Source organism: Chelonoidis abingdonii, chromosome 20 (genome assembly GCF_003597395.2).
Source record: "Chelonoidis abingdonii isolate Lonesome George chromosome 20, CheloAbing_2.0, whole genome shotgun sequence".
NCBI classification, from domain to species: Eukaryota; Metazoa; Chordata; order Testudines; family Testudinidae; genus Chelonoidis; species Chelonoidis abingdonii.
This window is the reverse complement of record NC_133788.1, coordinates 3,250,701-3,262,635: the sequence shown is the minus strand read 5'-3', so window position 1 is coordinate 3,262,635 and position 11,935 is coordinate 3,250,701. Positions and strand designations below refer to the sequence as shown.

Sequence of the window (11,935 nt, the reverse complement as noted above, 5' to 3'; positions counted from 1 at the left end):
CTGAGCTACCCCCTCCCTGCACACAGCCCCTAGCTACCCCCTGCCGCATACAGCCCCTGGGTACTCCCTCCCTGCACCCTGAGCTACCCCCTGCCGCATACAGCCCCTAGACACCACCCCCCCGAGTAGTTTTCAAACTTTTTGAACTGAGTCCCCCCTTTAAGTTATATTTTTGATTTCGCCCCTCCCAGGTAGCCTGCTGAGGTGAGTCAGGGGGTGCAGTGACACTCCCTCCCTGGACTGTGTTGTGTGGAGCTGGCCTGAGCCCCACCGGCCCCCACAAAATAAAAGTCAAACTATCCCTTTGCCCAAGGCCCCAACCCCGGCTGGCTCAGAGCCCCGAGTCCCCCTTTTCCCCCCGCTGGACCCTGGAGTTTTTGTAGCATTTCAAGGGGGCCCTCAAAAAGAAAAAAGTTGAGACACCCCTCCCCCCCCCCCTCGGTGTAGAGAGTCCCCAGTCTCAGTGTGAAGCTCCCAAGTGGTGATGAATAGCCACCCCGCACGGGGCGGTGCTCCCATGGCCCATCTCCTGCAGCATCTCTGCAGTTTGAATTGTCTAACTTCAGCTCCCAGCCATCGCCCCTCGCTCTGCCTCCATCTGCTGGACTCAGGAGCTTTCTGAATGCAAATATCGTCTCTCCGAGTCACCATGATCAGTTTCCTCTTAACCCCACATATGAGGTGCACAGAGGAGCTCCTGCAAATGCAGTTTGGCAATAAGGTGACCATTTTTCGCAGTCAGAGTAATTAACCACTGGAACAATTTACCAAGGACCATCACTGCCAATTTTTTAAATCCGGATTGGCCATTTTTCTAGCAGATCTGCTCTAGGAATTATTGTGAGGAAGTGTGCCAGGGCGGCATCCCTCTCTGTTCTAGCCACAGACGGCTTGGAAACCTCCTGCTAGTCAGACGCCTTGTGCAAGTTACTGACACTGGTGCAGCTCTGTATTTACAATAGTCTACACCAGGGGTCGGCAACCTTTCAGCAGTGCTGTGCCGAGTCTTCATTTAGTCACTCTGGTTTAAGAGTTCGCATGCCAGTAATATATTTTAACATTTTTAGAAGGTCTCTTTCTATAAGTCTATAATATATAACTAAACTAGTGTTGTATGTAAAGTAAATAAGATTTTTAAAATGTTTAAGAAGCTTCATTTAAAATTAAATTAAAATGAAGAGCCTTCCGGACTGGTGGCCAGGACCCGGGCAGTGTGAGTGCCACTGAAAATCAGCCTTCGGCACTCATACCATAGGTTGCCTACCTCTGGCCTACACGTTCAGAGCAGAGCTGAGGCTGCTGGGGATGCCTGAGCTTTGGGTGAGGGAAAGAGGAGCCATTGGGAGGTGGGATGGCACAAGAGGGGGAAAGTCTCATCTATAATTACATACAAAAAAGCTTATCAGAAGAACGTTACATTTCCAAAGTTAGGAAATGTGTGTAGGGAAGCTGCATGTGCAACCTTCATTCAGCCCCCTTGTCTGTATCTCACACATACACACACCCCTCCTCCTTCAGTGCCCAGGGTACAGGACTGAAATTCAGCTGGCGCTGTTGGAATGGGCGGTGGGTATAATAGGCCAGGGGAGGCTCAGGCTGGACCCCCAGTTGTGGGATCGGGGGTGGGGGAGGTTTTGCTTTATTATCATCAGGAAACTCCCTGGACTGCAGAGAGATTACTGAGGAACCCAGGAAGCTGTGTAACAAAACCCACTTCCTCAGCTGCCCCAGAACCTGCCTGGGGCATAGCAAAAGCTCAGGTTCCTCTTCAGAAAGAGACACTGTCACTCTGCAGCTTTGCCTGGATGGCTTGGGGTCTGGGGAGGCCCCGGGGCAACTCTGGGCCAGGGGGTGGGGGGCCTCTGGGCACCTCCTGGCAGGTGGGGGGCTCGGGCGTTCGGCAGGCCTGGCTCCCCTGGCCGAGGACGGGGGGTCTCAGGACTCCAGGCAGGGGGTTAAGGGGGCTTGTGGCTCTGGCCGTGGGGCAGGGGCATGCAGGTGGAGCCAGGGTCTAGAGCCCCCCTCCCCCGAAGGGTGACTCCACCTGCCACCCATGGCTGTCAGTCAATATTTTCAACCTCTGTGGAGTTTTTAAAGCATGTGGTGTGTGTGTATGTGGGTGGAGGGGGGGTTGTTCCAGGAAATACTCTCTGAGAATTTAGGCCCTGCCAGGGGAGATGGTGCTGACTTCCTGAGATCTATTCAATATTCTGTTTTACCCTCGTTGATCAGTTTGTGGCCCGAGGCCTTATTTAGCGCAGGCGATTCACACTCTGCTCTGAAGACAGTTGTTAATCTCCTCGGGGGCTTTTCTAAAGGTGCTCATCACTTGAGCGTGACCCCTACGGACATCTGTTCCAAGTCCGCCTGTGCTGGTATCTGCACTTACACAGTGGAAACAATAGCACGGCAAGCTTAAGGCCGAAGTTGTCCAAGGGCCACTAATTTGGAGTGCCCAGTTTGAGAGCCTGGGACCTGATCTAGAGTCAGAGCTGATGGTCATAAGGGACCTGGACATCTGACCTGTACATCACAGGCCACCACCAGCACAGAACCTGGCATCCTACAGCACTGGCTATGCTCAGCCCAGAGCTCCCACTGACCTGTTTCCTGCTGTGAGTGCTCAGCACTTTTGCAGATCGGACCCCAGATGTCTCAAGTTGGGTACTTAGTGTAACCCCTTTGAGGTTTAGAGAGCGTGGCCCTTTAAATCTTTTTCCCGGGGGGAGAGGGAGAGTAAGAAAAAAGGAGGAAAACTCAAGGGGGCGGGGGCTGGAGCTCCAGGGAGAGGGGGAGGCCGCCGGCAGGCCCTGGAGATGTGAAGCAGGGAGAACCAGCCTGAGGAGGACAGGCCCAATTGGGGACCCCCCAGCACAGGAGCAGCATTGTGCCGGGGGGAATTGCCCGAGAAGGACAGGCCGGAGCTGGACTCAGTGTCACAGCTGCCCAGAGCTGCATGGGGCTGGGAGTACTGGGGCCTGGGACTCTGCATGGGGAACAAGGAGGGAGGCTGTAGCTAGTTAAGTGGGGAGGTGGCCGCTCTGGGTGGTTTTGCAGACAGCGGCAGAAGAGGGCACCGGAGGGGTTTGCTGGGGAAAGTTCACAGGCGCGGAAGATGACCAGGAGCACCCAAGACTCACCACTGGACGGGAACTTGGCCCAGGACCCCTGAACTCTGTATGCAGATACATTGCTCAGTGTCTGCCCCTCCAGACTGTGCTACCGCTGGCCCTGTGGGGTCTTGGCTTGGATGCAGCCCTGTTTTACTGCTCCCCTTATATTTCCTCTTGTTGTATTTCTCCTCTCATCCCTCTGTAAATAAATATCTCCCTTTGTTATAGCCATTGTACTTTTCCTGGGTGTGTGTGTTCACTCTGGGGGGTTGGAACAGGTGCCCCTGGGGTGGAAGGAATTTCTCCTGCTGCATTCCTGCTCGCGCCTTCTCTTGGCCAGAGCTGCCTGCAGAGCAGACTCCATCTTGGCCACGAGGGTGCTAAAGTTACACTGGGAAATGAGGACGCAGTGCTACAGCCTGGCCCAGGCCGCCTCTGCACGGTCCCGTCTGTTGTAAGTGGACCCAACCGCTGGATCCCATGTTCTCCCAAACCCTCTGGGCCTGGGCTGAGTCTAGTCACTGTGTCTAGCTCTGAGTGTCCAGGGCGCACTCCCAGGAACACATTTGTTGTCCAAGCCCTTCCTTGGGAGGGACCTGGAACTCTGCAGTCCAGCCCCTCCAGTTCACAGACCCAGTGCCCCGACCTCCCAAGCCCCTAATCGCTTATGTCTGCCAAGGCCGCCTGGGGGGGGGGCAAGTGGGGCAACTTTCCCCAGGCCCCGGGCCCTGCAGGGGCCCCCGTGAGAGTTTTTCAGGGCCCCTGGAGCAGAGTAAGAAAGGGATAGTGACACTGAGTACCGGGGATACATGTAGGAACCTGGGAATTGGCAGACTGGACCACAGCCAAGGTCCGTCTAGCCCATCTCTTGTCTCTGACAGTGGCTCGAGCCAGATGCTTTGTGGAAGTGTTTAAGAACCCAGCTGCAGCGGATGCTGGATAATCTGCCCCTGCAGCGAGTCTCATCCTGCCCTGGTAGTTCGAGATTAGATTAAATCCAGAAGCAGGGGTTTCAGCTAATAGCCCTTTCCTGACAGTGGGTGAAATACGCTCCCTCCCTCTTACGCAATTAGGGTTCCTGTGGGGGGAGTCTAGGGGCTGGGGGTCGCATGCCGTCACCTTTCAGGGCTGGCATGCAGCCTGTAAGTGGCCTCTATGCCAGCCTGAGAGCTAAACAGCAGCTGCTTCCCCTTCGCATCCCTGTATAGGAGGGAGAGAGACTGGGGCAGCTGAACCCCTTGAGCTGGGCATTCTGTGGGGCTTCCCCCAATGCGTGCACAGACACCCCTCACCCCCATGTGCAAAGCAGCCTGGCTCTCCCCTCCCTGCCTGCCTGTGTCCACCTGGTTGCCTCAATGAGGCGTCCCTGTGCAGTCAGGAGGTCAGGCTAGATTGCTGGCCCTTTCTGGCTTTACAAATGTATGCATCTATGGGACTGAGCACAAGTAGCCGACACGAAGCCACGCAGTCCACTCGGGGAGGCGCCCGGAACACCTCTGAGCTCAGGGAGAGACAGAAAAACATCTTTATTTCTTCAAATCAGCAAGTGACAGTGTGTCAAAAATAAAGGCAAGGTCTGCTGGTCCACAGCAACCCCCTGATAAATAATAGACCAATAATATTATAGCATTAGCTTACTCGCTGCTCACTGTCTGTCATCCCGAAGGATCCAAAGTGCTTCTCAAACTTGGCAGATCACTTCGCACAGGTACAAGCCAGGAGTTCCTTCACCCGCTACTGGAATGCAGTCACCTCTGGGTAGTGCACATCAACTGTTCCATAGCTGCACAGAACTTAGGGTGGGAAGGAATGGGAAAGACCCATAACTAGTTGAAACCACAGGAGGAAGTTAGGGATGTGAAATTGAATTAACTGAACTGGAATTTAGCCAGGAGATGAAGAATGACACCTAACTTCTATATAGCACTTTCGTAGATCTGAAAGCTGTTTATCAAAGAGATCGGAATCATTATCCCTATTTTACAGGTGGGAAAACTGAGGTACCAAGCAGGGAAGTGTCTTGCTCACAGAGCCCAGATCTCCTGAGTCCCAGTCCAGTGGTCTAGCTACTAGGCCGCACTGCCTCATAGGGTGCTACCTTCAAGGGCCATACGATTTTTAATGCCCACAGGTGTTCAGGGGCTGGTTTGTACCTTAAAGCTGGATAATTTAGAACAGAACTGATTCTTTTACAATACAAATAAAATAGCTTCAAATGTCTTTAAAGTGCCAGCGAGCCCTTAAAGCACAGCGACGCCCTTTGCTCGGGGCTGAGGGGTGGCGTTCCATGGACAGCACAATAGCCACTGACACTAGCACTGCAAAGGGAAGTACGCAGGGTCTCCATCAGCTCCCAGCCGTCTCATTTCATTTCTAGGAAATTCACGTAGTCCTTGACCCATTTGGCGTCTGGATTGGCGCAGACCTGTCGGTTCTTTCTGGTGACAAATCTGTGTAGAACGAGAGAGACCGGGGGCTTAGCACACTGATGAGGGGGGTGGAATTTGCTGTTGTAATGAAGCAGGCCTGGTGGGTCTGGGGCCATGGGATGACCACTTTGTTCACTGTCCTGGCTCCTGTTTAGGACCATTCAAAGGGGAGACTAGCCTCAGCCCAGACTCCCAAGCCTACAAATCCAGACCTCACGCTACCTGACTGCACCGTGGTCTATTTAACCAAGGGAGGGCCTGGAGCACCTCAGAGAAACGCCTAAATGACCAGCTTTTCACTGATCCAATCAGTGTGGGAATGAGACTGGAAACCATGCTTGTATCAGTTCAGCCTCATTTTCTGCCTATTGCACCTCTCAGTGGACAGGAGCTCCCACCCGGATGCAGCAACAAACGCCGTTTGGTGCATTTGGCTGCAGGATGCTGCAGAGAGGAGTCACACACCATGCTCTCCCCCACAGGCTCTGTCTAGACTAGGGAAATGCAGTGTGTTGAGTAACTGAGCCCCATGTTTCTGTGCAAAATTTAGCACCTTGCACAGCTGTGTTTAGAATGTTAGCTGGTCTGGGTCAACCCTCGCGAAGGGCTTGTTTACACAGAAAGTTAGTTGTCCCCTGTCGTTTTCCCAGTATAACCGGTGCATGGACACTAATTCCAGTTTAGCTTAAGTCTATGTCTACACAGATAACGCTGCAGTGGTACCGAGACAGCTGCAGGGTGTCTGGTGAAGACATTCTGTGCCAACAGCAGAGAGCTCTCCCGTCGACACAATCAAATCCCCTGCATGCGCAGAAGAAGCTACGTCGACCGGAGAAGCTCTCCCGCCGACAGCGCTGTGCCCACGAGCACTTATGTCGGTGTAATTTATGCCACTAGGGGGGTAGAATAGTCACACTCCTGAGCGACATACATTTTGCTGACATAGTCCACAGTGTAGACCGCCTTAATCCACTCCAAAGCAATGTAAGTAGCCCCAGAAACCACTGACATTAAACACAGTTGCCTTTGTCTACACTAGGTGCAAAATGGTGTTTAAAACATAACACATTAGCTAGTTTTCCTAGGGCTTGTCTACATGGAAAGGTTTTACCAGTTAGATCCATATAGTTATGCTAGTATAACCACCACTCCCCATGTGGATACTCCTACCCCAGCATCAGAGTGGCCCTTTTCCAGTTTATCTTAAGCCCCTTCCCAAGCAACATAATCTACATTGAAAAAGCCTCTTACACCAGAATAAGAGCGTCCACACAGGGAGTTATATTGGGATAATTACAGTGGTTTAAATTCATGTCATCGCTTATACTAGTAGAATTGTCCCATATAGACAAGTCCCTAACCTAACACAGCCCTAGGGGATTGTGGAGAGATTAAAGGCTGACAGAGACCTCTTCCCAGACCTCTCCCAGTGCAGGAGCTAGCACTTACACTACAGCTGGCTGAGAGCACTTTCCACTGGTATAGAAATATTCCTTCAGGTGGCTCTGGGGCAGTTTCCGGGTGGTGTAGCTGAAGCAGCACACGGTCGTGTCGGAACCGACTGAAAGAGATTGAAAAGCGGACGTGAGTGTCAGTTATTCCTCGAGGAGGCATGGCCTGGACAGTGACAGTCGCCCCCTGCGCTAACAATCTGAGGCTTTTCCTCCTTAACGAGTCTGGAGATCTCATTGGATTTGTTTCCATTCAACGTGCAGCAACGGGCTCTGATTATCTCTGTGAGGAATTGACAGCATCACACTGAATAGTGAGCAAGGGAGAGGGGAAGGGGTCCTGGCCAGAGCCTTTACAGGTCTGGGTTTATTTTCATTAACCTCCCTTTAACCCCAACACCTAATGAACACTAGTGACAAAGGACATCTTTGGTAAAGATTCAACACCCATTTGCCCCATCCCTTCATTTAAGGTGAGAGTTCACGCCCTCTCAAAGCCCTCCAGTGAAATCTGGGAAGATCCGACTTGATAATCCCAATATTTCTAAAGTCAAAACCAGCAAGAAGGAGAAACTTAAAAGCAGCCCTTCCAGATGGCTTCCCTCTATCCCAAAGAAGCAGAATAGGCATAAAGCCCGGCTGTATAAATCCTTACAGGTCACCTTTAAAGGCTGGGCTGCAAAGATGCCGCCTTTCAGAAGAAGACCCTGCAAGGATAGAGAGAAGTTGGACTCACGTGGGGCAGAGGAGGCCAGGGAGCAGAAGGCTGCGACGAGGAGAACGGCGAGGGCAGCCACGGTGACCTTCATGTTGCTGTCGGTGAGGGATGAACCGTAGGAGCAGAGCAGGGACCTCTAACCTCTGATACTGACCACCAGGACAAGCCCCTGTTTTTATAGGGGAACAGTGAGGTTTCCTGCTTGTTCCGTGACACCAGCTGCATGCCACCGGTGAAGGGGTGTCAGCAGCTATGCCTCATCTCAGGATGTACAAGAATAGTCCTCGCAACAAGCTGAGGTCAGTTTCAACACAGCTACAGGAGGGACGCTGAGGGGGAAGGATATGAAGCAATAACTGCATCTATCACCACAGGTCCTGCATTGAGCATACCTTAAAACAGAAGAGCCAACACTTAAGAACATAAGAATGGCCATATTGGGTCATACCAAAGGTCCATCTAGCCTAGTGTCCTGTCTGCTGACAGTGGCCAGTGCCAGGTGCCCCAGAAGGAATGAACAGAACAGGCAATCACAAAGTGATCCACCTGCTGTCGTCCATTCCCAGCTTCTGACAAACAGAGGCTAGGGACACCATCCCTGCCCAGCCTGGCTAATAGCCATTGATGGACCTATCCTCCATGAACTTATCTAGTTCTTTTTTTGTCCCAGTTATAGTCTCAGCCTTCACAACATCCTCTGGCAAAAGCTCTCAGAGTTGGTCAGTGTGTAAGCAGGGGAATGGTCCTGCTGTTGTGGGGAATTTTCCTGGTTCATACACTACCCCGGTGAAGTGGGCTAGCGAAAGGATCTGAGTCCTCGCTCCCACTTCCTTTACCCATAGGCCTGCCTGACCTCAAGGAGTCTCTTTCTATTCTCCTGTGTGGCAGAGACCTCATAACCCCGAAAACACTGGGCCCAGGATTCCTGGGGGGCTCAAGCCCCAACCTTGTTGTGGTCACTCAGGGCAATGGCTAGGGTGTCCCCACTTCGGGGTGCTCTCTCTGCATTGGATGCTTTCTGCCCCACTGATCATTACATACAGTTCAAAGCAAATGCAATTTATTGAACAGCAACCAATTTTAAAAAAATTAAAAACAAATCAGAAAGGTGAATGGAAAACCCATCACCCCTCCCCATGGCACAGGGACGTCACAGCCAGTGTCTCTGGAACATCCTGGCAGTTCAATCTGTCCTTCACATGGCCCAAGCCCCTGCCCAGGCCCGGGCTGTGCTGCAGAGACGCTGCAGGTTGGACACTTGCTCTGGCAGTGGCCACACATCCTCAGACTCTAGGTGGCAGGACCCTTCTTCCCAGCATCGCTCTCGCCCCGTTGGGGTTATGATCCCCCTCCAAGTCTGGCTTGCAGAGCCCCTTGGCTGGGGGCATCTCCCTGCGCTGGGCCCACCGCACCCAGCCCCACTGTCCTAGCTCTTGCTCCACTCAGCCTCAGCACTGCTGCTGCTGCTCTGCCTCCAGCCCCCCTGGGCTGCTTCTCTTCCCCCTCTGGCTCTGGTTGCTGCAGCTCTGCTCCCAGCACAGGTCTGCTCTCTGGGCTGCTTCTGTGACTCTGCTCCCAGCTCTGACCCGTTTCCTGGGCTGCTTGTCTGGCCCCTCTGGCTGGCACAGCCCTGCTCCTCAGCTCAGCTTGGGCCTCTGCTCTCTCCTTAGCTCAACCCCACTCTGTCTGACCCAGGCAATTCACATGGAGGATGGGACATAAGAACATAAGAACGGCCGTACCGGGTCAGACCAAAGGTCCATCTAGCCCAGTATCTGTCTACCGACAGTGGCCAATGCCAGGTGCCCCAGAGGGAGTGAACCTAACAGGCAATGATCAAGTGATCTCTCTCCTGCTATCCATCTCCATCCTCTGACGAACAGAGGCTAGGGACACCATTCCTTACCCATCCTGGCTAATAGCCATTTATGGACTTAACCACCATGAATTTATCCAGTTCTCTTTTAAATGCTGTTATAGTCCCAGCCTTCACAACCTCCTCAGGTAAGGAGTTCCACAAGTTGACTGTGCGCTGCGTGAAGAAGAACTTCCTTTTATTTGTTTTAAACCTGCTGCCTATTAATTTCATATGGTGACCCCTAGTTCTTGTATTATAGGAATAAGTAAATAACTTTTCCTTATCCACTTTCTCCACATCACTCATGATTTTATATACCTCTATCATATCCCCCTTAGTCTCCTCTTTTCCAGGGTGAAGAGTCCTGACTCCCTGATTACCTTGGCCCCCCTGTCAATCAGGTGTTGGTCTCTCCTGATTTCCCATTGACCCCTCCCCTTTTGGTACTGGAAGCTAGCAACCAAAAACTCCACTGAGTTTTAGTAAGGGGCCAGCAGTCCCCTTACAACTGCAGCACAAATTGGCCAAGGGTGACCTCAGGCATAACGCTCCCTTATAGGCCAACAGACAGAGTCCCGGGACCCGGGGTCTTAGAGTGCCAGGTGGGGAGGGGGAGAAATCAAGGCCAAGAGGCTATTTTTCACGTGGTGTTTTCTAAGTAAGTATCCTGAGCTCCTGACTCCCCCTGAGACAGGAAAACCTTGGGCCAAATCTCTGCTGGTGTAAGCTGGCAGTGCTCTGGGGCAGTCAGTGGAGCTGTGCCAAGTCACAGCAGTGGAGATTTTGGCCTCTTGCATCTCTCCACTGGGGGAGTGAAGGGCCCAGGAAAGTCATTCTGAGGTGGAGCGAGTGAGCAATGAGCAGTAACTAACAATCCTAAACAGAACAGGAGTCCTTGTGGCACCTTAGAGACTAACACATTTATTTGAGCATAAGCTTTTGTGGGCTAAAATCCACTTCATTGGATGTATGTAGTGGAAAATACAGTAGGAAGATAGATATATGTATACACAGAGAACATGAAACAATGGGTGTTACCATACACGCTATAAGGAGAGTGATCAGTTAAGCTGAGCTGTTAGCAGCAGGAGAGAAAAAAAAACTGTTTGCAGTGGTAATGAAAATGGCCCATTTCCAGCAAGTGGCAAGGAGATATGAGGAACTGGCGGGGGGAGGGGAATAAGCATGGGGGAAATAGTGTTACTTTGTGTAATGACCCATCTGTTCCAAGTCTTTATTCAAGCCTAATTTAATGGTGTCCAATTTGCAAATTAATTCCAATTCAGCAGTTTCTCATTGGAGTCTGGTTTTGAAGTTTTTTCGTTGTAATATTGCGGCTTTTAGGTCTGTAATTGAGTGGCCAGGGAGATTGAAGTGTTCTCCGACTGGTTTTTGAATATTATAATTCTTGGCTTCTGATTTGTGCCCATTTATTCTTTTACGTAGAGACTGTCCGGTTTGGCCAATGTACATGGCAGAGGGGCATTGCTGGCACATGATGGCATATACCACATTGGTAGATGTGCAGGTGAACGAGCCCCTGATAGTGTGGCTGATGTAGTTAGGTCCTATGATAGTGTCCCCTGAATAGATATGTGGACAGAGTTGGCAATGGGCTTTGTTGCAAGGATAGGTTTCTGGGTTAGTGTTTTTGTTGTGTGGTGTGTGGTTGCTGGTGAGTATTTGCTTCAGGTTGGGGGGCTATCTGTAAGTGAGGACTGGCCTGTCTCCCAAGATCTGTGAGAGTGATTGATTGTCCTTCAGGATAGGTTGTAGATCCTTGATGATGCACTGGACAGGTTTTAGTTGGGGGCTGAAGGTGATGGCTAGTGGCGTTCTGTTACTGTCTTTGGTGGTTACAATCCTAAGTAACCACCAGGGATGGCTAGAGAAGCTAAGCTGGAAAATGCATTTGCCAGACTAACTGCTGGAATGTCCCCTGGACCAAGCTGGCTCACACTCCTTTCCCTTCTTTGCTCTCTGCCATCCGATTTCATTTCATACTTCCCACTCCCCACAAAGGCTCAAGATTAAATGTTCTTCTACAGAGCCTCATTCAGAGACTCATGTCTGCAGGAGCCTTTCATTTCTACATCGTAATCTTAGCATCCACTGGAAATCTTTGCACGTTGGTTCTCATTCCTTCTAGATATTTTTGGAATAGCTAATAATACTTTTGACAGGAAACTAGGACTTGTCTACCTGGGGACTAACACCTTTAGCTCTGCCAGTGCCAAACTGATCTGATTAAATTGCTGCATATTTGTGTGGACACTCTTACTTCAGTTTCATAGAATCATAGAACCATAGGGTTAGAAACAACAATAAGGGCCATCTAGTCTAATCCCCTGCCAAGCTCCAGGATT

The 11,935-nt window shown here is 51.4% G+C and overlaps 2 protein-coding genes across 2 annotated transcripts in view; both read right to left on the bottom strand.

Moving 5' to 3' along the window:
- Window positions 1-11,935, bottom strand: part of LOC116830268 (E3 ubiquitin-protein ligase TRIM39-like) — a 475,516-nt gene that overhangs the window by 385,461 nt on the left and 78,120 nt on the right. The gene's annotated exons all lie outside the window — the stretch shown is intronic.
- On the bottom strand, window positions 4,623-7,889 carry LOC116830185 (C-C motif chemokine 5-like). The gene is made up of 3 exons (XM_032789493.2): window positions 7,730-7,889; window positions 6,992-7,103; window positions 4,623-5,563 (listed from the first exon to the last, which is right to left on the bottom strand). Exons 1-3 carry the CDS (start codon window positions 7,800-7,802, stop codon window positions 5,476-5,478), a joined length of 273 nt encoding a protein of 90 aa, XP_032645384.1. The 5' UTR covers window positions 7,803-7,889; the 3' UTR covers window positions 4,623-5,475.

Excerpts from the sequence above, each read along its gene's own strand:
- LOC116830185 (XM_032789493.2), bottom strand. The coding sequence starts at position 7,802 with ATGAAGGTCACCGTGGCTGCCCTCGCCGTTCTCCTCGTCGCAGCCTTC. Across the intron at positions 7,104-7,729 it reads CCTGGCCTCCTCTGCCCCAC|TCGGTTCCGACACGACCGTG; the intron begins GTGAGTCCAACT and ends AATCTCTTTCAG. Across the intron at positions 5,564-6,991 it reads TGCTCTCAGCCAGCTGTAGT|ATTTGTCACCAGAAAGAACC; the intron begins GTAAGTGCTAGC and ends CGTTCTACACAG.